The sequence below is a fragment of the Pagrus pagrus genome (assembly GCF_965226575.1).
Source record: "Pagrus pagrus genome assembly, chromosome: 11".
NCBI classification, from domain to species: domain Eukaryota; kingdom Metazoa; phylum Chordata; class Actinopteri; order Spariformes; family Sparidae; genus Pagrus; species Pagrus pagrus.
This window is the reverse complement of record NC_140195.1, coordinates 3,266,330-3,293,556: the sequence shown is the minus strand read 5'-3', so window position 1 is coordinate 3,293,556 and position 27,227 is coordinate 3,266,330. Positions and strand designations below refer to the sequence as shown.

Genomic DNA, 27,227 nt, shown 5'->3' with positions numbered 1-27,227 from the left:
TGCCTCTCTGCTGGACACTTATTCTATGATTTCAATTTATTATTTCTTTATTTTTATTTTCCCACGCTGTGTTGGTTATTAACTGCATATTATACTGTAAGGTTTGTTCGAGGAGAGAACAATGTCTCCGTTGCATAAGAACCATACGATTGTAATGATTGTCCCAGCTACTAGTTACTGCTTGTAATAACAAAAACTAATGTTATTTATTTTCTTTGGCGAGCGACTTCAGTTGTGTGTCGGATGGTTCTGGCCTCTACGTCACCTCATTAGAGGATCAAAAAATATATAAAATAATAAAATAAAATGGCATTTTAGGAAAACATGGCTTTAAATGCAAGTACACCCCTGAGTATTAATATTGAAAGGAAAGGGAGGGTTTTTAGTGCAGATATGCTCTCACTGTGAAGTGAAAACCATCTTTGAAATGTCAGCCTCCAAACAGCCCTGTGCTTTTAGCTCGATGACCATGAATTAATAATGTGATCACTTGATCTTGGAAGGATTTTAATAACCGAGGGGGTTACAAGATTTCCTCTTTTAAAAGACGAGGAGATTGTAAACTGTTGAAATCACTGAAAATCTCTTTTTAAGTGTTTATCTCGGGGTTTTAACGTCAGGTTTTATCTGACAGAAATGTTAAGGACTGGTGTTTATCCATCTGTCAGAGCTGTTACTGCCTGCTGTCCAGCATGGAAGCTCAGCATTTTGCAGGATAGACGCATAAAGGAGAGCATCTGTATCTGAGTCTGACCGCCTTCCTCCTCCTGTCTGTCATATCTAAACATGTATTACTCGGACAGCCACACTAATCAAAGTGCTATCAGGGTGACTCACTCGGACCAAAATCTGTGTGTGTGTGTGTGTGTGTGTGTGTGAGCATGTTCGTCATCAGGCCTCGGCTCTAAATCGATGTTAGTCATTTGCGATCCTCCGTCCTCCATTATCTCCTCCAGTTTCTGTCTCAGGAGAGAGAGAGAGAGAGAGAGAGAGAAACAAATGAAAGAGTTCAAGAGAAAATAGAGACAGACAGAGAAAGTTAATTACTGAAGCAAACTGGACTCAGATTGACAGACACGCTGCAGCTGGCTGCCGAGAGAGGAAGCAGTTCATTGAGGACATTTAGACAAAGTCTGCAACAATGTTTCAGTCAGATCAGCTGACACTAACTAGTGGTTTAAAATAATTTGTCGCAATATGTAAAATATGGCCATAATTTTAGTTTAAAACATGAAGCAACATTATAAAATCAAATCAAATCTAATATAGCCCAAAATCACAATCACATTGCCTCAGTGGGCTTTACAATCTGTACAGTGAACAACATCCTCTGTCCTTAAACAGCTAGCTAACCCGAACCCAGTGCATCCGAGACAGGATGAGGTTACAAAGTCTTGAGGTTTTTACTTTGTGGGAACCTCAAGACGCAGTAATCTGACAGCTCCTCTAGTTTCATCTGGGAGAAGTTCGCCACGTTGCACCAACTCTCTCAATAAATGAACCAAATAAACCCACAACATTTCAAGAAGGAACTGCTCTTACTCTTATTTTCCTCACCACACAATAAAAAATACAATCATACACCTTCAGAATTCAAATATCTCTTTTTTTTACCGAACTAAGAGAAGCTTAATTGGCTCTTTAACTCATATAAAATGCAAATAAAAACATTTTCTACTTCTAAAACCTGCTAGAGAGGAGCGCACACCGGGGGCGCCGTATCATCTGGCGACACTTCTTTGTCTTGACGTGTCTCGGTGTGGTCGTCCTTACACGACTTTTAACATTTAACAGAGACTCTTTTAAAGACTCCCCAAACACCTCAGCCTCTGATACCTTATCAGTGAGGTCACAAGCCCGGCTGATCTGTCAGAACATGTTCGTCATCGTCCTGTAACACTGTCAGTCCGTCTCAATCTCACACTCAGCCGGAGTCTCTCTCTTATTCACACTCGGTCTTATGACAATGATAATGATACGACATGACCACCCCCGTGTGTCTGTGTGTGTGTGTGTGTGTGTGTGTGAATTGTGCTGTCTTCTTCTTCTTCTCGATTGGTTCAGATGTTACGATCGATCCGGGGCGGAGGTTGAAGGCTGAGACTGAGTCAGGAAGGTGAAACAAAGAGATAAAGGCTGTAACAAGTACAAGTAGGAGCGAGTGAGAGCGTCTCCTCTGACACGGTGATGACTGGATGGATAATGCTGCCTTCACTCACCTACTGTATCAATCTATCTGCCACCTGTCCTCCATCATCGCCCTCTTACATCTCCAGCCTACTTGTCTTTTTCTCCCATTAGATTCAAATGCAACCCTGATTTCAAAAGTTGGGACGCTGTGTAAAACATAAATATAAGAGAGCGTAGCAAACATTTACCAGCCCCCTCCAGGATCTCGCAATGATGCGATCGCACCAATTCACACAAATTCAACCAATCACTGTGAATTATTTGCGACTTTGTACTTTTGTCCTAAACGTCTCACATTTATCTACAAAACTCACCGCTGAATACTGTGTAAAACAACTCACTGATGCTCTGCATGAAAGCGAAAGGTGAACTGTTTTCATCACAGAGGAACACGAAAGAAAGTCTTCGCTTGACAAACACTTGACAACGCGTTGACAACAGGAGAGACGAAATCACCACGACAGAGGATGTTTCATCCAAAAGCTGTTGCACGTACTGAAAGAATAGAGGTGAGTGAGTTAACATTTAATGTGCATGTTTAGATGAAACGTTTGTGAAAGATAACGCACCGATAAGGCCTAAGTAGCCCATATAAAAAGACCTGAACTATCCCTTTAATGAATTACAGCAATACAAAAACATTTATTTGTTGTTTTCAATTGCTCCCGCAACTTTATTGCAAAAATCACCTGCAAACATGACAACTTCCAGTGCAATTCTTTAGAAAAGTTTCAGGCTGAAACAATCACAAAAAAGGGAGTGATTACTACATATACTGAAGTGAAAACAACACAGACAGTATGTTTCATGTTATAAAGGACGTCACATGGGTTTGGGAACACTTACACACAACACTTGTATTTGCTATTTCACATCATTACATTGTCTTCACATAGTCATTAAGTACATTGTTGTTCTAAAAATGGAGTTATTATAACCAAGGTTCAGGAACTGGACCGTGCCACTCCACCTCACTGATCTGCCACCCAGGCCCATCCAATTAAACCTGCGTCCCATCAACTCAACCACCTACGTCGCCCCAATTCAATCACCTGTACAACCTATATAGGCAAGCCTGACCACTTCTCTCCAGATCTTCTCAAGTTCTTATAACCCTCCCCCCCAGACCCTCTCCCTCTCCCCTATCCTCTCTAACAGGATCACCTGGTGGTCCAGCCTTCGACAACGCCATCCCATAGCAAGAAGATCCTCCAGAACAGGGACCCGGGCCATTCCAGCACAGGAACTATGGGGGGGAAGATGAAGCCACGCCGACCGGTACCCCCACTCTGAGTGTCAACTCAATCCCCGGCTCCTAGACGGTCCAGCCGTCTCCTCTCCTCTCCTCTCGTCTCCTCTCCTTCTGTCTTTATCTCCCTCCTCTTCCTGCCTGATCCTTTTGCAGTACTACGCTACATAAAACATTAATGCTGTATCTTTATGTAACAGAGACCCTGCCTGTTAATTGTGCTGATTGATGGGTCTATCTGGAGCAGCAAACCAACAGGCACAAAACGGCAAGAATTTTTCACTTCTGGGTCATTAACTGCAGACGGGCTTTATTTTTTATTTTTATCTTCTGATGAATGCTTCACAGCAACGACCCATTTCTCAGCTGGAAACTGCTTCTGTTGTGGAAAAGTAAAGGTTGCGATTAAAATACCATTTATTTCATTGTTAGAAGTAGAAGTTTAGTTTTTAGATTGTTCAGTCAATTCAGATTTTACAGTTAGTTGTGATTGTTGTAATGTCATCAAGCTTTATTTATTTTCTGGCTGACACAATGACACAAATGAATTTGTGAAGCCCATTAAAGAATCTTCACTGTAGCTGCTAAGCTGAAAGCATCAGCGCGCACCACGTCTGAAAATAACATCTTTTCCAGTCACTCTGGGATCTCGGGAAGCTTTAAACGTTCATCTACTTCAGTTGTTTAGCAGAACGCTGCAATGCTGTTTTGCTGTGAAGCTCCAGAAATGTTCAGTGGACGACAAAACCTCATCTGACTCTCCATCGGGCGAGTGGATGATTCATTTTTGGGCAAGGTGATCCCTTAAAGTCAGACAAATTGCACACCAAGGTGAGATTTATATGCCTGAGGGTTTTTTTTTGGTGCACTTTCATTGTTCCCAGGCTTCACTGGTGCCTACGGGCGCCACGTCAGGCTGTATGGTTAACGTCAGGCTTCTCTAATGTTTGAACGTGTGGTGATCCTGCTCTGGTCCATCTGTGTTCACACAGAAATCTGCAGGTGACAATTAATTGGATGAGACTGTTTTGCAGTCTGTGTTAGTCTGTTGCCCGAAATACCCACCGCACAGACGATAGCTGCATGCTAGCCAGCAATGTGTGCACTGACCGTGTGTGTGTGTGTGTGTGTGTGTGTGTGTGTGACAGATCAGACTCAGACTCTGACTCAGAACTCGACGGGAACTTAATTTCTTTTCATTTGATCTAAATATATGAGATATAGAGTCATGAAGCTACGGGATGAGTGCAGCTCTTTTGCTCAAGCTGAATAATTTCCGCCTCCTGCAGGTACTGACGCTAATTTGCAATTTAAAATTCTTACATCTTTCAAATGACTTTAGTTGCAATCACACTTCTTCTGAAGATTGCATCACTTACTGTCAGAACACATCTTAAGATTTAGGTGATTAGCACATTTTAAATGGTAAATGGCTACATTCACAGAGCACTTTTATAATACCAGGCTACAACGTAAGATGCTAGTCTCACCATCGGTAGCAATTTGGAGTTTGGAGTGTCGTGCCGGTGGAGCGTTATCATCAGTTAGGTGAGAAATGTTTGCCTAAACAATCTTGAAATGAGCTAACCATCCATCGTGCCCGTCTCCGCCGTGTTACGGTGGCAAACGGACGTCTTAGCTGAGCTCCGAGACACGAACAGAAGCGGACCTCAGACATGTGAAACTGCACAGAGCAGATGAGCAAGACAGGAAGTCAGGCAGCGGGAAACGCCATAGCGCACAAGGTCGGTTTTCAAAATAAAACACCCTGTGCGGGCTTGGGATCTACAACACAACAAAGATTGGAGATATTAACAATAAAAACACTTAAAACAGACAAATAATGAAACAATCTAACTGTGTAGCCTTCTCAACCACAGCGGAAGCAAAAAAAAACAAGGAATAATGATGAAATAAACGATAAATGAGCAAGTCAACAACATCAGGCAGGAACACAACAAGCGGGAAGAGACAGAGGGCGACAGGAACATGAATATTTACCATCACCATGCTGATTAATGATGTTAGACTGTGCAGCTGTTTCATGTCCGACTTCCTGAGCTCACTTTCTGAGGTCCTTTTGGAAAAGACAGAGTCTAAAATGGAAATGCAGCATCTGGCTGTCCTTGGTACAAACGACCCAGACGCTCCAGCGTTGTGACGGCTAAACACTTCCCCCCTAATACAAAGTGACCGTGACATTGCACCGGCACGGCAATAACATGTGTCCTCCTGCACATTAAACCATGGCACCAAGGACATGAGACTGTCAGCCGTGTCTGTGTGTGTTAGCGACTGCATGCCTGTATCTATTTGTTTGTCTAATTTGTAGCCTAGTATGTTAGAAAAGATAAGTCATTACCACTCGTGCTCACAGCCTGTGTGTCCGAGTGTGTGTGTGATTGAGCGCGAGCCGACAGATGTGACTGAGGGGAATACTAAACAGGTGCCACAGAGCGCCGTGACTGACAGAGGAAGATAAGGGCAAAGAGGAAAGACAGACAGAGAGAGGGAGACGGATGGAGGGATGAACAGGACGACGGGAGGCGTGACGAGAGAGCTGAATGAGAGGGTAGAGAGAGGTGTGTCGACGGGGAGAGAGGACATCCTGTCAGCTTGTAATCATTAAGTTATAGCGTGAAGTTATTGGTCGTTGCAGGTCAGCTTGTTCATATAGTCCATCATTATGTTGTTATGTTGGTTATTTCGTCCAGACCAGCAGACAGCAGTGTGACTGGAGACAGAAAAGGTGCAAACATCCCCAGAACTGAACAGAACAGATCCAGAACAGGTCAGACAGAACAGAACAGATGTTCACTGGAACCAGAATGTATTAACTTTTGGTTCATTCTTCTTACTGACCTGCATGTATCAGAGAATCATGCCAACACGGTCAACAACAATCAATGCACCATTATATGATTCACTTCATAGAGTGCTGCAGGAATGTGCTCTTCGTCTCAAAGTCAACGGGTTTTTGGTTAGATGCCTGATTTAAGGTCTGTGGTTAACATTTTTGTTCTGTGACATGAAACATGTCAGTAAATACTTGTGAATTTTAAGCGTTAACGTGTTTTTAACAAGGCGGCTGCTGAAAAGTGACTAACTGAGACTTGAGAGGTTGTCGGGGACATTAAATGTCATGACACTGAACACAGAGGCTCATCTACTCGCTAGTCCGTCTTTACTACCCGGATTTTAGTTGCAAGCTATTAAAACTCGAGCACGATGTAGTTTGTTTACAGCTTAACGTTAGCTTTCTGCTTCTGGCTCATGAACACATCAACCCTTCATCAATCATAAAGTGCATGGTGTTTATTTGTGAAGGTCATCTTGCTGAACAAAACGTGTACGTATCATAAACTATTTTCTGCAATGACTCCAAAATCCAAGTGAAAACTCCTGTTAGGACCGTTCAGTCACCGCCCACAGCCACGCCCCCCCAGCTCAGCTGTGGTTGCAAAAACACTGGCAGAGCTAATGTGGAAAAAAACACGTTGGCTGATGCCTGCTCGGGCCTGAGAGTGCTGACCAATCAGAGCAGACTGGGCTTTTTTTCCGGGAGGAGGACCTTAAAGAGACAGGCACTTAAATGGAGCATTCAGAGGGTGAATAGAGGTGCTGCAGCAATGGACGGTATGAGACTTCATGAGCTTTAATGTTTCTTGAACATGTTTTTTGAACATTAAAGCATTTAAGCCTTTACATTACAAACTTAAATGACCCATTAATGCATAAAATGTCTTGTTATGCAATGATTAGAGTTTCTTTCCACAGTGACTGAGATGAATGACCCAATGATTTGAGAGTGGGAGATTAAAAATACATGCAGTAAGTATGCTCAGGCAATCTGCCAGCCCATCCATCCATGTGTAACTGTGAAGCTATGTAATAAAGAAAATCCCCTGTGGATCAATTATTCTCGAGTTCTGTTGAGATTGAGCTGTTTGTCAACAATCCCAATAAATCTATGGAGGACCTGCGGACCAATAGGCTGGCACCTTTAAAAACCAATAAATAACAAATAAGCATGGTTTTACTTTGTGTATGTGAGAGAACAGGATCTATTTGGGATAATTGGCTTCGGGGGAATGAGGGGTGTAAAGTGTGTCGGCGTGTTTAACAGAGTCGCCGATGTTTCACAATGTTTCGGTGTATTTCCTCGAATCAATACACAGTTAGATTGGCTCATTTACTTCCCCACATTTAATAGAAGGAGACATTTGAACTCAACGCACACACACACACACACACACACACACACACTCACACTTTCATTCTCTGGACCAGCTACTTTCTATTATGCATGTTGCTCTGTGCACTATACACATTTAGTACACTTCTAACAACATACACTTCCTGTGCATTGTGTTGTGGACATAAATCAATGTGTCATTGCTTGTCACATTTAATTGAGCTGTATAATGAGAGCTTAGTTAGTACAGAGTACTAACAGTACAGACTGGGTCATGGGTTCTGTAAGATCTGTGTCCTGGAGCATAGAGAGGATGCTGCTCCAGCGGTCCTGCAGCAGAACGCCTGGAGCTCGTTGGACTATGCGTCGGTGCTGGCTGGTAAAACAAACCTCGTTACAAACGGTTACAAAAGAAAGCAGGGTAAGAAACAAAATAAGAGACATGTTCTGTCCAACTGTTTACATGACCAAATACATCCCCCTCACTCTTGGTCAACTGCTTTGTCTGGATTTAATCAGAATTTGTGATTGGCGGAGCGCCATATTGCACAATCACTCAGATAGGATCAATGAGTCAGGCAGATTAACTTCATAACCCCTCTGCACCCTCTCTGCTACTAGGAGATGGGAAAGGGGGGATGGCAGGTTAGAAAGGCCGATGCATTTTGGCGTCCCCCTCTTCACTTCAACTCAAATCGCAGACTGTTTATATAGACCGGAATTAAACAACACAACTCCGGGCTAATAAAGCGAGAAGATTATCAAACTAATTAAGTCAAAACAAGGAGGAGATGAACTGGAAAGGTCATGACTGGGGAAAAGGTTAATGGGGTCAGACAGATTAAAGTTTATACTGTAGAAATCCATCATAAAATTTGATAGAAATCTGGCCGGTAGATGCTTCAATTTATTACTCAGGTGTTGGTAAGACAGTCAGAAATACAGACAAATGACACTTGCGTGGTATCAACCAAATGAAACATTATTAGTTAAAAAGCAGCAGTAAAACACATTTCCGTACTATAAACAGTCAGTTTGAAGATGTGATTATCAGCTCAGAGCTGTCGCTTGTTCAATATTTAAATCAAATAACAGCAAAATCAATGACCGCCCTGTGTTCTATCACTCATCAGGATGTTAATTTAGATGCAAATCATGAGGGAAGGAGAGGGAAATAAATGCCACAGGGATCACTTTAGTATGACAGAGACGACACCCACAGGTGACTGCAACAACAATAAAAAAAAAAGATGGAGAGCCCAAAGAGGAGAGACGTTTGATGGATCGTTTCTCATAAACTGGACCTCGAGTCAAGTAAAGAAGAAAGGAAAGAGCCGCGTGTCTGCAGGCAGACGGAGGGAATAAAAAACAAAAGAAGACAGAAAACTGACGAGGAGATGGAAAGAAAAGGGAGAGGACTGAGACGAGCGCAGACAGAGATGGAAATAAAGTGACACGGCGGAGGAATAAGAGAAAAATTGATTTTAAAAAAATGATTGAGTATGTCGAGAGAAATACGACAACAGAAAATCAAAATAAATTGAACAAGATGAGACGAGCAGACGGTATGTCCTGTTTAAATGGAAGGTAGTGGTAACACAAGCACATGATGGAGAACAAAAAGCATGAATATTTGTTGTATTTTAATCAGACTAAGCTGGAACAACAGGTGTGACCGAGCGAGAGAAAACAAAGCACTTTCCTCTTGCAGTCGTTTATCTCCCTTACATGCCGCCGCTCGGCTGTGCTTCCCCTTTTGTTTTCATTGTGTGACTTCGGTGCTGCAGCACAGCGGTGTTCAGCAGGGAGACGAGCGCCTGAGAAAAGACAGCACATTACAGAGAATAATATGCAAATAGAAATGAATCATAGAAAAGTATGAGAGACTCTGTCGACCCTAAATTAATTATCTCGAAAGAGAGCCAGAGAAAAAACCCGACTGATTTGTTAAGTGAGGAAATCCACAGCGATAATTGATTCAACGACTTTGTTCTTTGTTGCACATAAATTTTCTAATTTCACAGAGAATTTCAAATTAGAATAACTTCAAATTTTATTGATTTTTACTTCTGAATTTGAAATTCTGAGAAAATCTGGTGATTCTTCAACATTAAAATCAATAGCCGTGTTCCCATTGAACTGTCAGGAGAAGTTTGAGCAAACTTAGGAAATAAAAAAGCCAGTTAGGCTTGTTTCCATCTCCTGGTTTGAATAAACTAGACTCAGAAGTTGGTGGTGGACCATCTAAGTCTTACCTTGCGAGGCAGCTGGATTAAAGAGATCATCGCTTGTTGCCGAACACACAGTGATTCAACCATTTAGCATCCAATGAGAAAGTTCTGGCATGGTTTAGTTGTGACAACCAGCAAGAGAAGCAACTGCTGGATTTAAAACAACAATGGCGGCTCCTCAAGTGGTTAGCGTAGCTATCATAGCATCAGTCACATCTGAACCGGAGAGTATATTTCATTGAAAGGAGAGTAAAGAGCTGCATGGAAAGCTTTTCCTGATGGACAGATGTTTTTGCCTCCTGACTGACTTCAGTTACCCCAAAATTCCTCCAGGTCCGTGTTCGGTCCGTGTCCGATCCCCCACGGCAGCAGAGCCAATAGGTTTCACTCTAGCCTATGTGTGTACTTCTTCAGTCGACCGTTCTTCTAATCACTCTGTTGGGAAAACTAACCTTTTGTTTGTTTGTTGTTGCGTTTATAACACATACATGTATAATTGCGATCGTGCGTGAGTTTGATTCTGATATACTGCGCAGTTTGTAACGTAAAAAAACGAGTCACGTGACATGCAAGTCTTTGGTGTTGTAGCATTTCACACAACCAATCACCAAACAACTTGTTCATTATTCAACCAGCAGAATATACAGCATGGTTGTGAAACCACATGATTGGCTAACAGTGCTGCAGATCGACTGGTAGACTACCTCACAGAATTACCTCCATGTTTGTCCTGTGAAATGGACACCGACACCTGATGACATCATAGTAATTTTTTTTTAAAAAGGACTTAAATCCTAGATTAGAACAAATTTCCCAAAGGAAGTGCAGAGGGAGGTACTGACATGAAGTAAGCACGGATGAGAGAAAGATCGAAGAAAAATAAAAAGGATCAGTTCGCACGCCTGAATCCAATGAAAGAGAATAAATCCCAAAGGGAAGAGAGCAGGTAGGAAAAAGGAAAAAGGTAAATGAATGTGGATACAGAGGTGTGGATAGAGAGAAAGAGAGGGCTGCTGCAGTGGTGAGAAGACAGAAGACAATCGCATAAGAGAGATGCAATCACACTAAATAAAAAATGACTTGGATGGAAAGAAGAGAAAATATTAGGAGGATGGAGGTCCTATAAACTACAGAGAGGAAGACAGGATGTGCAAACGATGAAATACGGTGAACGGGTTAAACGAAAGGAGAGAGAGTGAATGACAGACAGGAAATTAAAGGTGTTGACAATCATATTAGGATTAATGAAACAGGAGGGGTGAAGCCTTTGGTGAGATTTTAATGAAAAGTTCCTTCAGATAAGCCTGAAGGTCATTTCAGGATGGAGGACTCATTCTTATTCCAGTCTGATAAGAAGGACCAGGAGCTTCAGCGCCTCCGCAGAGGCTCGTTTGTTTGGCTTCGTATCACATGCATGTATTACACATCATATCATGTGTCATACATGAGACTAAAGGCTCATTCTGACCCAGTTTTCATCCAGAAGTAATGCGATTTTTTGTAAAGATAAATAATAGGATTTAATGACCTGACACAGACAGCTGTTGTCCTCTTGTGACATCGGCAGCTTGAAAAATGCTTCCTGAGATAGAAAGTGGGGAGAAAAACACCAAACAAATGAGCTCTGAGTGATGACAAGAATTTCACATTTTTAAAAATGCATTTTTCTGGCCCGTGCAATTATATATGTATCAGAAAAAATGGAAATTGGTGAAGAAAAGGAAATGTTGCGTGGGTAAATATGCCGAGACTTAACACAAAAATAGAGATAGAATGAGTTTGTGAAAGAACTGAAAACAAACGACTTCATGTCTTCTGTTATATCTTTGACTTTTCTAACCTTTACAATTTGTCAGGTTTGGGGCTCCATTACATGAATACCATTTCATTTGTCCTGAGTTATGAGTTGACTTTATCATATTAATACTAGGGACGGGCTGGCGGCCATCTTTTTTATGTCACTGAGCAGAAATCCGATGATCCAGAACTTTAAGATGTCTGAGAAAACAAAAACAAAAACTCCACCGCAACTTCACTGACTCAATCAACCCTCCAACTCCGACCGATCATTAAATGCTCTGTGCAGTAAGATGCTTCCTATTAACCCGCTCGCATTTGTTTCTCTATTTTAGGAGATTAATCAGAATGTGCTCCGTCTTGAGGTGTAACTAATATCCAGATCATTGCTAAGATTTCAGATCTGCAGCTCTGGCTACGCGGTCGGGCGGGGATCCAATTACCACCGTCTGGGCCGCGAGGCTTTTCACCTTCCAGTCCTGCCCTTCTCTGTTGACGCAAAACAAATGAGTCATTTTCTCAGCAGAAATTGATTATCGTGTTTCACAGCAGCGAACGTCTATCATAGAAGTATGATTGTGCCAATTAAAATCTGCTCGTCTCTCTGTTGGGCGACCAGAAATGATGTCGGGCTTTCGGTGACGGCCGACAAACAAACGAATAACAGCAATCTGACGTCAAGGAAGTCTGAGCGAGTACCTCCCAGTTTTACTCAAGTACAGTACTGGAGTAAATATACTCAGTTACATTCCTGCTTTCAAAAACAAAATAAAAACCAAGACTTGTGTTGTAGGTTTGGAAACATAGACACACACACACACACACACACACACACACACACACACACACATACCAAAGAGAGACATACAATTTACTGCCATGTACTGCATCAGCAAATCACTGCATGGCATTTGATCTATGTTGTATATATACGTGTGTGTGTGTGTGTGTGTGTGTGTGTGTGTGTGTGGTCTGAATGTTCAGGTAGGCGTCGGCCTCTACATCGCTTCCTTGTCACCTCCGGAACAAACACTGAGGGCGTTGATCTACGCCGGTCTGTCAGCAGCCAACAAGCTCAACAAAGTCAGTGCTACACACACACACACACACACACACACACACACTCACACTCAGGATTGGTTTGTATATGTTTTTTCCTGTTACCCTGGTAAAGGTACACACATCCGTACATCGACTGCACAGTATTTTTCCTCGACGTCTTGACAGCTCAAGAAAAATTGCACCCGACCATGAAATGATGGACCGAGTCCATTTATAACTGCACCTGCAGCTAAGAGCAAGCTTAGAAGTAGCAGGTGCAAAACACATATTCTAATCTGCACATGAGAAAAACAAAAATAAAAAGCCTTACGTTTGGTGATCACTGTCCTCAGAACCTGCTGTCCTCTTCAAAGAACAGAGACATGTTCTCCGGTTGACAACCTCCATCAACAACATGTTTCATAATCATAATTACTGAGTCCATCACAGGCAGGAAACAACCTTCCTCATCCAACAGGCCTCTGCAGCTGAATCGATACAAAATCCGAGTGTTTTCCAGCAGTTCACTTCCTCATTAAAGAGCAGCGAGCTTCCACATGAGGCCGGCTTTGTTGCCAAACGCTTCAGAAGGAGAAGACTAACTAACCACATGTCGACCAGTGACTTTGGCTAATTGACCGCTGCTGTGTGCCGCATGAGTCAAATATGCAGCCAATTAAATCAGCTGGACTGAACTGAACACTTCTAATTTAGATTTTCTGTCAAGTTGCACAGCTTTTCCAACAGCTCCATGGTTTTTCAATCTATCTGTTTGACCGACTCATAGTCTGCTGGTTATACAGTGCACGCTGGTATTTTGACAGTGACACGTTTTTCTACCTTTTTGAATTGTGCTTAAGTCCTTCGACAACGTATGAGGACAATGATTTTGAACTTGCAGGCAAATCCCACCAAGACATCTAAGTTCATGTTGTTTGGTCTCATCTATTCTGGTCCATTTAAACGCACTATGTAATTTCTTGTGGGAGGAGGGAATCCCCAGAGAAACACCTCACAAATCCAGCGCTGTCACCTGTGACGACACCTTCATTCGCAAATTTACGACCCGTATCAAAACGTGCTAACAAGAGCCAATTAACACCACACAAGGTGAAACAAAGCAGGTTCAAATACTCACAAACATGAGCAGTGCCAAGTCTGATACATACTACAAACTCCAAAGGACAGTACCAGCCCCCCCAAACGACCCAACGCTCCAAAGCCCTGACAAACACAAGGGAGACGCAGGTGAGCTGAGTAATTTATTTGACAAAATAAGACAATTTGTAAGATGACAACAACAAAGGCAACTGGGAATAAGATGAGGTGTGTTTTATCAGTAAAATCAGTGGTCTGGATGTGTGTGTGCACAAGTGTCTTGTGTGTGAGTCATGTTGGATTGATGGAGGATGAAGGGGACCCTCTATCAAAATGAAACAAAAGTGGTTTGCTGAGTGTTGTGTGGGACAGAGTCGGGACAGAACCATCTCTTCTGGAGGAATAAACACCTGAATTTGACCTGAATTCAAACAAACATACGGAGACAAGCTCAGTGCATGTTGCTCACTAGCTTACAGCAATGTAAAGTAATCCGGCTGTAAACACTTGCATAAGTAACGCAAGTAAACACAAATGATCCTGTGGTCAAGAAACAATATGTGAAAATTAACAACATGTTCAAGATCACTGACGACTAATGTTTTCAAGTTTTATTAACATTATGTTTAGTGACGGACGTACAGGAACATGTGCATATGTATTGATACAGAAACAGAGCAGAGGCCACAGGCATCTGGAGCCTCTGGAGAAAACACCACCGCAATATAACCTCAACATAAACCATCCAAAGACGACACCTTGAACTGAGCATCATTTGTTGTATTTCCATATTGCAGCATGCAGTTTGCCAATCAGGTGTTTACTGTCGTGCGTATGTACAGCTGTATCTCTTGGCACACCGACGAGCTTTATAATATTTAATTTATATGACAAATAAGCTTGTAACAGGTCAGCCAGCAAATCCATTACTGTGTTCTCCGGAGAGCAACTGCAGGCTGCTGATCGATATGCAGCCGGGAGCTGCGGTCACATGCATCTAATGTACGTACACAGCAGATTATGAACAATCATCACAAACGAGCCGTGGGACTGTATGTAGCGCTCTGTGGAAGGATGGTGTTTTTCTTTCCTTTTCCATCTTCTCTGTGTGCAGAAAGCACTCATGTACAGCTATGTGTGTCGTGTTTTGAAATGTCTGAAACTTTTAAAACCACTTGTTCCCATTTTTACCTGCAACTGGAGGTATGATCATCGATAAGCAGCCTTTTTTTCCTTCAAAAGGTAGAATTTGTAAATATGGCCAGAGTTCGAAGGTAGCGCCCCTGAAAATAGGGGGCAGCGTGCCACCAGAGTAACCGAGAGCTGCCGCTAGCTACCGTTAGCTACATTTTTTTACCATTAGCTTTGACCAGGACCATGAACGCTTTTTTGTTGAGTTTTATTTTGTTTCTGTCGAGGTTTTACGACGAGTTAATGAGGCAGTTGGTTGTTCAGTAAATTTTAAAAGGTGTATAGTTGTGTTTTTTTTGGTAAGTGCAGCTGATGTTTAGAGTATTGTTAGTTCATGTATCACACTGAAAGCTGGTTTATCTGCCAGTTGAAACTACGAGGGCCATCAGACTGTCGCCTTAAACTTCAAGATAGGATGGGAGGGGCTAGCTGGTTAGCATGCTAACTCTGCAATACAGTACATAGACAATCCTCTTGTTTCTGTACATTATGTTGAAAATGGTAATTATTAATAGTTACAAAACATACACACATTACACATTGGCTCTTATGCATCTGCTCAACATTTCCTCTCTTAAACCTCTTGGTGAAGTCAACATGCTGATGATCTGCAGCTCATGTTTGCCCTCACAGTTAGTATGTTGGTATGCAAACAATGGGTTTTTGATAATAAAGTAGTTATTATTAAAGTATTAGACAATCCAATATGTTGCACGGATGATGGTGGTAGATGGAAAGTCAAGATCAAGTTAATTCTAAGAGGAATATGAGTGTCTGAACCAAAATAGACGTTTCACTGTGGACTCAACATTTCAACCTGATGGTGACATCACCAGGATCTTTATAACTCTCAACCCTCTGAGAATCAAATATTTCTGCATAAAATTTAACGAAAGTATTTTGCAAATGTGTCGAGATATCTGAGTCTGGACCGAAGTGGTGGGCCGACCGACCGATGTTGTCGGCCTCTGAGCCAAACTACTAAAAATGTGATTTAGAAATCCAACAGCAGGATCTCAAAGTTATTCTCTCAGTTATTTTTTATATTCAATAGACGTCACTTCCAACAGTTTTTTAATTGGAACTACTTCCTACAGAAGACACATGTTTGTCCCCATGGAAAGTTGTTAACAGAGCGCTCCACGGGTTATCTGGAGAGACACATTGCTGCTGAACTTTTTTTTTTTTTTAATGCTGTGGGTCTACAAACTAAATTACATTCGCCTCCATGGTTTTGGAGCAGAGGCAGAAAAGTCTGAGGCCGACGTCTCAAAAGCTCAAATAAAACCATCTTAAATGGAAAGGTAAAAATACTGTATATTTAATGTCCTCAAGGTTCTCGATGCTGTTTGCATTTGCATGAAACAGGTGCAGGTATCTCACACTTCATCTCCACTTCCATCTATAATAACAGCAGAAGTGGAAATGTTTTATTCAGTGAATAGCACCAGGAAAAAACCAACCAACCAGCGCTGCTCACCTGTTCTCTTTTTCATCCCACAGACCTGAGGAAATCTTCTCAACAGGAGATCCTTGAATTTCTCGCAGCTCACTTTAAAACGCACCAGCTGTTACCTCTGACTTTATTCCTCTTACGCTCAACTTCTTTCTACTGAAACCTCGTCTTTATGTACTTTCCATTTAAATGTGAACAGCCTTCCCATGAAAACACAACACCTTGGATCGATGCGATAGAATAGACGATGGTTGTGCAGCAATTAAGCAGCTCCTTCAACCTCCGTCAAACAATTATAAGGAGAGTCGGGCTGGATGGTCGATGTGGAGGCATGTGAGTAAGATTGACTGTAGTGTCTCCTCATGTGTTAGAGTCAGATCCGTTATTGAGCTCCTGAAATTGTATATATTGAGTGTGTCCTCTTAGTTGTTAAGCTTTTGTTATTGTCTTAAAGTTCAGTATATCGGCCCGTTTTCCTCCTCACTGTACATACGAAAAAAAGTACTTTTTACTGAACTAGCCCGCGTGAAAAGTTAAAAGGACTTTTATCGCCTCTTTACTTGAGAAAGATAAAATATGTGATCCATTTATGAGTGGTCTGGATAAGGAGCGGTGGCAAGAGAAGACGGCCTGTGACCTGAATGCTGATCGCACCCGGACGAGGCAGGACAAATCTGGGTGGCAAGTGTGAAAGAACATCATCACCACCGCTGAGGTGCCCCTTGAGCAAGGTCTTCAACCCTCAAACTGTTCCGGTGGAGCTGTGCAAGCATGTCAAATCAGGCCGTGCTCGTCTGGGGCAGTTTCCAAGTTGTGAATGTGCGCAAACCTCATATTCCTGAAATAGAGAAAGTTGCCCTCAGTGATACTTCGCCGGCTTTGACTTTGACTTTCAACCTCAACAGAGACTCAGTCAAAGTGCAGCTGTTGTTGTCAGGAATATGAATATTTTATATGATATTGAATATTTTAGGTGTAAGGGAGAAATCCTCAAAAGATTCTCAGTACCTTGGAAAAGTTCCTGTTGTAGAAGCACTGCGTCAGACACACACACCTGTATCAGACACGTTGTTGTTACTATCTGTGTCTTCAGTGATTCTGTTGGTCGATGCACATGACGACCAACAAGAGGTTTTATTTTGAACTTGAATCAAGAGTCTGAGGACAGAAGGTGTCGTACTCTGCACGCACCGCAAACCCCGCTGAGGCAAGATGATTTGTGATTTTGGGCTTTATAAATTAAAACGACTTGACAAACGTAACCTTACCAACAGCATTAGTCTTTTCTGACATTTAAAGTGAACTCTGTTTATGTTTTCCACCTCTCAGTGGTGCAAACTGTTCTCTGTCAGTGACAAGACATTACTTTAATGCTGCTAACACCAGAACGATGAGGTTAGAGCGAGAGATGGGATGTGAACGGTAATCTCACTGAACACATCCTCACACCTAAACGACTGAATAGGTCGGTTGCCGGCGACTCCTAAAGCAACATGATGGATGCGGTGCATCACCGATGGGTGTGGCGGACCTTTGTTGTTGCTCCCAGTTTGGTTAGGTTCAGTAAAACATCTCGGTTTGGTATAAAATAAGTGCGTTATTCATGTAACTTCAGTTACAAATGTACCTACAACTTTCTACCAAACATGGCATATTACATAGGGGCTTCAGATCATATCTTGGGCAGGTATGACATATATAATATCAAAATATCCACCTGGTACGAGATGAATAAACTAAATGTTGCAGGAAATAAATAAATTATGCAAACAGCTTCCCCAATTTCATCCAGACTCCCCACATGGAGCGTTCTGTGTTTCCCGAGGCCAAATTGGAAGCGCTGCCTTGCTAACTGAGAGGCACACAGAGTGCTGCGTTTCTTTGCCAATCACTTCAATCAACACTGTGGCAGCAAATGAGAAATAACTGGAATTATTTCCATCTGATCTGTGCTGAGCAGCGGGGCAGGTACCGTCGCTGCAGAAAGGTTTTAAATATTCTGTCTTTATTCCCGAGGCAAAACAAGGTTAAGGAACGAGTCTCTGTTCATTTATCTTCCAGCAGACAGCCGGCATGCTACGTCGCTGGCCTGGATGCACTAACAAGTTGATTAATGGCTGTGCTGTGCGGTCCAAATTTTTTTCTCCCCGGCCTTCTTCTCCATCCTCCATCTGCCGGCGACGATCGGCTCACTATGGAGGAAAGTTATCTGACGGTGGCGAATAAGGCGGCGTGCTGCTGCATTCAGTGCCAACACGAAAGGGCACCAGCAGTTCTTCACAGGGTCGCACAGAGGATGGTCGCAATGTACTTTTCTGCTCAGACCTGTGGCAACGGACACTTTGTGAGCTACGTTATGAATCAACCTGCTTCTCTTCAGTGTGACACAAACAAGTAATGTTACTTTTCTTCTCACATTGTTGGTGGTTGAGGAGATGATGATCACTGAGTGGTGTCCTTGTTTTATAATCCTTATTAAAGTATCATTGACTGTATCGACTGACAATTCAAAAGCAACCAGATCCAACTACTGAAGTCTTACATATAACTGAGGAGTCGACCTAACACTACTGCTTTTATTAATGTTATTAGAAGAAAAGTCTTTAAGATGAAAAGACCAAAGATACAAATGCAGACATATTCATTATAGACAATAACTATTAAGAGTCCTTCATATGATCATATAACTATTAGAAAAATCAACAAAGTCAGAGTCTTTTGAATTCCCTCTCTTGTTCTGTGTTCTCCTCAACCGTCGACATCTGAAAGAGTTTCTTATAGAAAAGTAGAAAAACACGTCAAGAATCTCCCTGGACCTTGAATAACAAATGAGCTCTGAACAATTACAATTCATGTACCCGGTAAGACGAGCTAATGAGCTGCTCATTAACATTTTCAGTTCACGTACTCGACGACCTTCCTCTCCGCTCTTATTCTGAAGTACAGCCGTCCTGCTGTACGGCAGCCTCTCCTCACATGCTGTACTTTCCCGTCTGTTGGGCAGCTCACTCTGCAGAGCTGGTTTATATGCACTGCTACCTTGCCCAAGGATATTTTCTCATTTTTATGGAGCTGCTGTGCAGCAGCAGCAGCAGCAGCAGCTATGCAGAGTACTTTCTGTCCAGCTCTCAAAGTGCATTTTGGAGAATTTTTTATTTTTTTTTTTGGCATAGAGGAGAAAATCCATAACTACAAATAACTCAGGTGGTATACGGTATAAAACATTTGAGAAGCACTGCTGTAGGTTATTGTTAGTTTGTTTACAAAAAAATGCAATTATGAGAATGCTCCTGATTGGTCCTTAAATATTTTTTCTTAATTTGTTCATTTGTAACTATCAGCCACATTTTTACGGCTATAACTGGATGTAACTCGGCTGCATTCTCAGTGGGTGTTGGACTGACCGAGGCTGTTTCTGTATCTTGTTGCCAGTTGTGTTTTCTCATGGACAGAATCACAGCTGAGGAGCAGAGAGCCTCCAGTTTTGGTGACCTTACGAACGCCCTCTGCCGATGAAAGAAGCATTGCTGGCTTCAACAACCTGCAACTTTCAGTGTGCAACGACGTGGATCGCATCCAAATGAAAAATGGAATGAGAGTCAGCACCTCCGAGTCTGAAGGCACAGCACACGACGGTGAAACCTCTCAGTCCTGTTCCCCAGTCAGGGTGAAATGGGAGGTGAGACCAACAGCAGATCACTGCAGCATCTGCAGTGACTCGAGCGTCACGGCAGTCCTCAGGATAAAATGTTGGCACTTAACATTTCAACAAACCGCCGATGTGTTCGCATTTGTTCGTGTGTCGGGCCACATATCACATTCACACTACATGTTTATGAGCTGCAGTTTCATGTCCAGAGGTGGAGGGGGATGATGGCGGTATTACAGGCGAGAAGGCTGATGAGCCAGTGACCACTGTCCGAGCCTGCAGTACAACATTTATCAATGTTAAATCAACCATTGGATGTGTTTGACGAGGGACCACAGCGGGTCAACGCAAGTCTGACTGCGTTTGTTGCACAAACAAAACGGGATATTTTTGATATGAAGTCCGGACATCTCCAGCTGTGTTTGTGGCGACCAAAAAAAGTATTTTAACCGTAACCAGGTGTCTTTTTGTGCCTGAACCAAACCACAGTATAAGCACAGCGTCATCACAAGAAGAAACATTATCTCCTGGACGACTCCCTGTGGTTTGTGGTGAGTAGATAATAATGATAATGAACTGTCACTTTACACTTCCTTTGTGCTTTGTGAGTCCACCTCTACACGTTGAGTGGAAGAAGATCTCAGACCGGCTCTCCGAGACTCAGAGCCCCGGCTGTCTTTCTCTCCTCAGCGCCTGATAACCATGTTTCCCTTTCATCCCAGCTGTAAATCAGCTCCTGATTGATTCTGAAGCTACAGTGGAAACCAGCAGGGCTCTGGGTCCTGAAGACAGAGAGGTGAGGAGGATTAATGGGCAGAGAGACGGAGGAGCGGGGCCAGAATCCAGGGTGAGAAGAGAACCGCTGAGCAATTTAAAGATAAGAGCTCACAGCAGAGAGACGTTTCCTCCAGCGCCTGATGCTCAACTACTATCATCTGTAAAAGGTATCAATCCAGTTTCCGTTCAGCTTTAATAGAAGATAGAAATCAAATCAAATTAGATCTTTGTGGGTGAATTCAGTGTCTGGGTTCCCGGTGGAGTAGTAATGTTAATTACAACACTGATCTTCAGTCAGAGGATCGTGTTAAATGTGATTATATCTCTTAAAAGTGATTTAATTCATATAATTATGCAAAGTATAGTAAGTGGCATCAGCATCAATGGAGGGTGTCATCTGAAGTGCTGAATGAATCACTGCCCACGAAGCAGTCAGTCTGCACAGAAAGTCACTAATTGGTGCTCGAAAATGACTTTTGTTGTGTTTCCGAATTAATAATTCATAAACACGGCGATCACAAGTTAACACGGCGTTTAAACAAACGAGCGATGCAGCGGAAAACTCTGAATAAATCAAATAAGAGGACTTGAATTTGTTTTCTGCCAGTTTAAACATTTATTTTGTTGCCCCGACAGAGCTGTGGATTAAAGGTTCAGTCTGCAGGATTTTCTGGCATCGAGAGGTGAAGTGACATGAACACACAAAGATGGCAGGCGGTGTTTGGTTTGCCTGTTCTCGATGGATCTCCTCGAATTGAACAGTGTGTTCGCTGAAGTCGATTGTGAAGATGTGTGAAGAAGGAAAAGAGGAATGAGGAAAGACTGAAGAGGAGGACACAGCTGTGGAGGAACAAGTGTCTGTGTAGTTCCTCCTTCTGGTGGAGAGACGTCTTAATGAGGACGCTCGTGACGTCCTCCTCCGCCTGACAGAAGGAAACCTGATATCTTCTCTGCTGCTCTTCAGCTTCTCAAGAGACACTTCAACACCTGCAGGTGCTGCGGAGGTCCAGGTGTGACACGTTCTTATGAACACGTGGAGGCAGCTGCATTCAGTTAATAACATGAGAGGAAAAGGGATTTGATTTGATTTATATATTCATTTTTTTTGTGGCCCATGCAGCGTCAGCGTCCGTCAGCTCCTCCAAACTTTTTCTGTTATTTTTTTTAACTTTATCGATATTTACCTGACAGAAAGACATTCATCAGCTTTCAGAAAAGAAAGCGTGGGTTTTGGATGTGAGAGTGGCGTACTTTAAGACGATCACTGCCCACAGCATCTTTCCACCGTCCAACCCCAGGAAGGAGAGGAAGAGAGCCGGGGATAAGAGCCATGCTAATCCAGCTGGCTGATGCCCGGGTGCAGGAAACTGAAATGGATGAAACTGGACGGCAGATAACGAGCACTCGACGAGCCCGACCCGTAACACCGTACTCCGGCAGACTCTGTGTTCACATCCATCATTGTTGGTGCTCAAACTTGTTCAAAGTGGGTTGAAAATGCTTCCAGATATCCGACTTTTAACGTGACCGACCGGTGCTTGAGGTGAGCTGGGACACATCTGCACACGATACCGCACTCTTGACTTTTTTCTTGTCCAGCGTCACTTCTCACAAGCGGCTTGTAATCTTTGTTTTCCCCCTGTGATACTAAACTGTCTGTGCAGGAGACGTCTCAGTCGTCAGCTCTCTGTAACTGCGTCTCAGCGGTTTGAAATGTACTTTTTTCTCTCCTGTGTTCCTGTTTGTACTTTTTAGAAATCTGCTTTACTTTAAAGTTTCAACACTTCCAGCTGTTTCATGAGTCATGTTAAGTTACTGCTGGTGATTTTGCTGCTTCCTGCTTCGTAATAAAAGCCTTTAAATGTCAAAATAATGGGAAGCATTCGTAGCAAACAATTCGTGTTCATGGTGGATTCAGCACAGCTTTGCTAGCGGGATTCTTCAGTCATACTGCGAGGAGGAAGCACGTATAAAATAAATAACTATATCTACGTATGCTGTGAAGCAGGAGGGAACTACAAACTTTCATTTGGTTTTGCAACCCCGTGTTGATTAAAGACAAATAAATCACCCTGATGCCTCCATATTTGCATTTTCCGTCTGCATTTGCTGCCGATCTGATCTGCACAGAAATAATTGGATGAAAATGCTCATCTGTCTCTCATCCCATTCATCAACTCTCATTTGTTTTTAACAACCACTCAAGCTTGACTTTTATTTTTTGTTTTTTCTCTTCTCCGACTGTTTTTCCTTTTATCTAAGTGTCATTATCCATCTACGTTCTCTCTCAGGGGGGTTTTTCTTTGTTTTCGCCTTGTATCTCTCTCTCGCTCCCGCGGCTCTTATCAGGAGGAGCGACGCACCTGAGAGCACTTCACACTCTGGTGAAGAGGCTGAATCAGGTCCCCGCACTCAAACACAGGAGACGACATCATCAACAGTGCTTACAAATATCCAATGAAAGACGGCTCATTGAAAAACACTGCAGGAACTCCATCAAACACAGAGACTAACGCACTTTCACACTCTGAAATGGACTATTGTCCGCACATAAATCTCCCATCTCCCATGAAACACTAGTTTTTATTCCACATGTGTGTCTCTGAGGTGTCTGACTCCGGCTCTGCCGAACACCAGGATGCAAAACACAGCTGTCATGACGGCGTACCATGTTAACACGGTCTTGACGGCTATCGGGAAGTCGGGATGTGACGTCACTGACTGTCTCCGGCCCAAATGGGGGTAAACCAGCAGACGTATCTCAGCGGCCTGTCGTCCCTGCAGCCAGCAGTAGTAGATACCTAGATACAGAACAGGAGGTACAAACTCTACCACCAACATATCACAGATGATCTAAGAGTGCATGAGGACACCGGGAGGAGGCTACAAACACCACTTGAAGACCAGCAGCATCATGAAATATGAATGTTTCAGGAAGCTCGTCCCGGCTGATTGCATTACAGTGAACAGGAGTTGGTACCTGAGTCCTGAACTTTTGCAGGGTTGAACAGCAGGTGGTGTCCGGTGTCTATCTGCAGCCGGGGGGCCGAGGCGCCAAGGGTGCGACCTGTCGCATGTTCGTATCGGTAGATGGGTTCAGATCCACGGTCCCAGGCCACGGCCATGTTAGCTCGGGCCCCAGGACAGCCCAGGGTCAGGACGCGGCCCGCAGGGTGGTTCAGGTAAAACACTTGTACCTCTACTGGCAGGGAGGCAGAACTACAACACAGAAACAAATAATCATATCAGAGATTCATAACAGTCTCACTAATGGCAGTGAGCTACCATACAACAAACTACCTACACTTACTTGTACCCAAGAAATGCCATCAGAGAGGCGATGTTGGAGGGTCGGGGGGCCGGAGTCGGACAGATCACTTGACAGCTTCGGACCTCCAGCTTGGCTCCGACTCTGCTCTGCTTCAGTTTCCCAAAAGCCCGTGGCACCGCCCCTGAGCCGCATGAAGCGACAGTCTGATTGGCCCGTCTGTAGCGTACATGCAGGAAGCGGGAGTGGACGTAGCAGAGACCGACGCGAACCTGCTCTCCCGGTACTCCACAGCGATCGCAGACTGACCAGGGCCGGAAGCTGGTGAAGACCCGATACCGCGGCTGAGCAGAGCCAAGTCTGCTTTGTTTCCTTTTGCTGCTCGCAGTTTCTGGAGTGGGCCTAGAGGCACGAAAACAGAGTATGAGTCACTTAAAGGCAACTCGAGTCTCTGGTGAGTGTTGACTTGAGTGTGAGGTTGACCTAAAATCTAACACACAGACAGCCTCCCTGCGCGCCATCGCCCGTTTGCTTTATGCAAATACACAGTGAAGTAACTGCTGCAGGTAACACAGATAAACAAATGATCAAACCGGTCAAACCTGCTTTGCCGGTGGAGGACAGGATGTCAAACAACCACCACTGCTGATGATTATCTAGCTGACGTGACTCAGGAACAAACATTCAGCGACAGGGTAACGATCTAGTTTCACATCATGTTTAGTGTCACATGCCTCCTGGAAGTTATAGCAACAGGTGACCTCATAAAACACACTGTAAACCTATTTTTGGGGACATTTGGGATCATGTAACACGATTTAACCAAATATCTAACAAAGATCGAGACACTTTAATCATCCTCTCATATTATATCCATTTAAGTCAAAGGTTCATAAGAAAGTTAAGCCTCTATTATCTCTGGCTTTCACCCACCAGTGTGAACATGTGGGAGGTGAGACGTGACTCATTTAACAGTGAACAAAAGTCAAATATTGAAAATGCCTCAGGTGATGATGGGACGTCTCCATCATACCTGCAGAAACACGTTAACACAGAGCTGACTGCGGGTGTCGATGCATGTTCAGCACACAGTGGCGAGTCAACTGTACTGAACCCATTTATCATTATCAGCACGAAAACCCGACAGCTGCGATGTCCGACTCGTCTTTTTCTCGTCACCTCGGAGTGAAGCTGAGCGTGCGCGCCTCCTGGATGTCCACGTCGTAACCGTAGAAGAAGTCTTTGCGGGCGGAGCCGCAGATGTAGACGCCGGAGTCGTCGGTGCCGGCCCTGAAGATCAGCAGGCTGAAGAGGCGGATGGAGAATCGACTCTGCAGGCCGGCGCTGTGAGGGACACGCCTGGGGTCCAGAAGCTTGTTGCCATGGTGATCGGTCAGGGCTCTGGTCTCCCCGGAGCTGGCCAGATGTTTCCGAAAGAACCACACGACTGATTGGACCTGAGACGCACAGGGGAACGTAATGACCGAAATATATCTGCTGCGAGTCGATAATGCTGTTCGGCTGATAAATACCACAGACTCAAATTACTTCAGCAGATGCTGAAGATTAAAGTCTCTCATTCTGTCTCGGAAGCCAAATACACCAGAGATTCTCCCTCTGACTCTGTTGAGCAGCAGCATTTAACTCTGCTTGATTTCTTCCTCTGTCTGCCACAGTTCCTACTTTTCCATACTAGAGGCTGCAGATTGCAGCGGCAGCTCGATAATAACCGTCAGTCATTTACACAGCTGCTATTGTACAAAGAGAGGAGGAGAGGGTGTTTTCTTGCACTGATAACTGCACAAATATTTGTTTCTGACAGGTGTTATTAGCTCAACAATGTATTAACTTGTGGAGATCTCAAGAGGCAGGGAAATGTGAGCAATTAATGTTTCTGCAAACCACTAATATGTTTTACATATCATAGGTCACGTACCAAGTTATATCATGTTCACATTACATGTTTATGACCTGACTTTGTTATCTGGAGGTGGAGGAGATGGTGGAGGACTTACAGGTGAGCAGGCGACCAAGCCGGTGAGCTCAGTTTGAGACTGTGTTCCAACATCTGTAAACCTGACACCTCTGGATATTTTTTAAAAAGACCTTTTGCTTTCCAGACATGTTTGTGGCGACCAAAACACGTATTTAAAGCAAAAATCGTAATCTTCTCCTGATCCTAACCGAGTGGTTCAGGTGCCTAAACCTAACCAGACAATAAGCACAGCGCTGTCAAAACATGAACTTACAGCAACATGAAGATGAAACGTATCCGTGGTTTGCAGAAAACTTCAAGTCAAGTCCGGTGCCAACGTTTATTCTGGTGATCCGGTTTTTACTTATATTTCAAAATTGTAAACTTCATGTTGGGTCCTGTTACCTGTTGTGGTTTGCAGCGGCAGGGCAGCTCCAAGGTGACTCCAGCCAGGTAGGCAGCGTTAGTGAAGGTCAGGAAGGCAGGACAGGCTGTCGTAGCAAACACATCCTGCTTTTCCTTAGGAGGCTCGTAACTCCACACCTCAGGACACAGGACGAGGGCGAGGAGGAGGAGGATGAAGGGGATGGAAGAGGCATTAGACATCTTCTGTAAAAAGTCACAACTTCAGTTAAATATTTGTGCATGTCAGAGGAACCAGAGGAGAGTTCGCATCTGAAGAATGAAACTTACTTTCAAAACACAACAGGTCTGATGGCATCTGAGGACCCGTCCTCTGTTGTCAACACAAACATTTTCAAGTCCGAACCCGGAAATGTCCTCCTGTCTTCCTCTCGGTAAAGTTTAACACCTTCTACCTCCTCGAACACGTCCTCCAGCATTTTTTATCATGTTGTGCTGTTTCTTTTATAAAATATACACAAACTGGGGTTGCTATGGTAACAACATGCACCTTTGCAATAAAAAGAAGACATTGACTGACAGACGTTCCACTGGACATACTTTAAAGTACAAATGTAACTCTTACAGTCATATCATGCGAGTTATTGCAGCCATGGATCAGACTTTACTAGAAAAGGTGCAGTTTTTTTCAGACCTGTTCGACAGAAGTTCACGTTTCTAACTGAGGTTGCTCCACCAATTATATCT

The 27,227-nt window shown here is 43.4% G+C and overlaps 1 protein-coding gene across 6 annotated transcripts; it reads right to left on the bottom strand.

Annotated features, from left to right (window-relative positions):
* Window positions 1–549: 549 nt before the first annotated feature.
* Window positions 550–26,979, bottom strand: LOC311264690 (Ig-like V-type domain-containing protein FAM187A). 6 transcript variants are annotated; one of them, XM_084365774.1, is made up of 8 exons: window positions 26,811–26,979; window positions 26,523–26,726; window positions 25,322–25,599; window positions 24,185–24,544; window positions 23,855–24,093; window positions 23,543–23,675; window positions 11,394–11,447; window positions 9,302–9,451 (listed from the first exon to the last, which is right to left on the bottom strand). In XM_084365774.1, the coding sequence occupies exons 2-8, from the start codon at window positions 26,721–26,723 to the stop codon at window positions 9,433–9,435; spliced, it is 1,284 nt and encodes a 427-aa protein (XP_084221900.1). In that variant the 5' UTR covers window positions 26,724–26,726; window positions 26,811–26,979; the 3' UTR covers window positions 9,302–9,432. The 6 variants fall into 6 exon arrangements, with proteins under 6 accessions (XP_084221902.1, XP_084221900.1, XP_084221901.1 ...); XM_084365776.1 differs by lacking the exons at window positions 9,302–9,451; window positions 11,394–11,447 and adding an exon at window positions 550–959; XM_084365775.1 differs by lacking the exon at window positions 11,394–11,447.
* Between the last annotated feature and the right edge of the window lie 248 nt (window positions 26,980–27,227).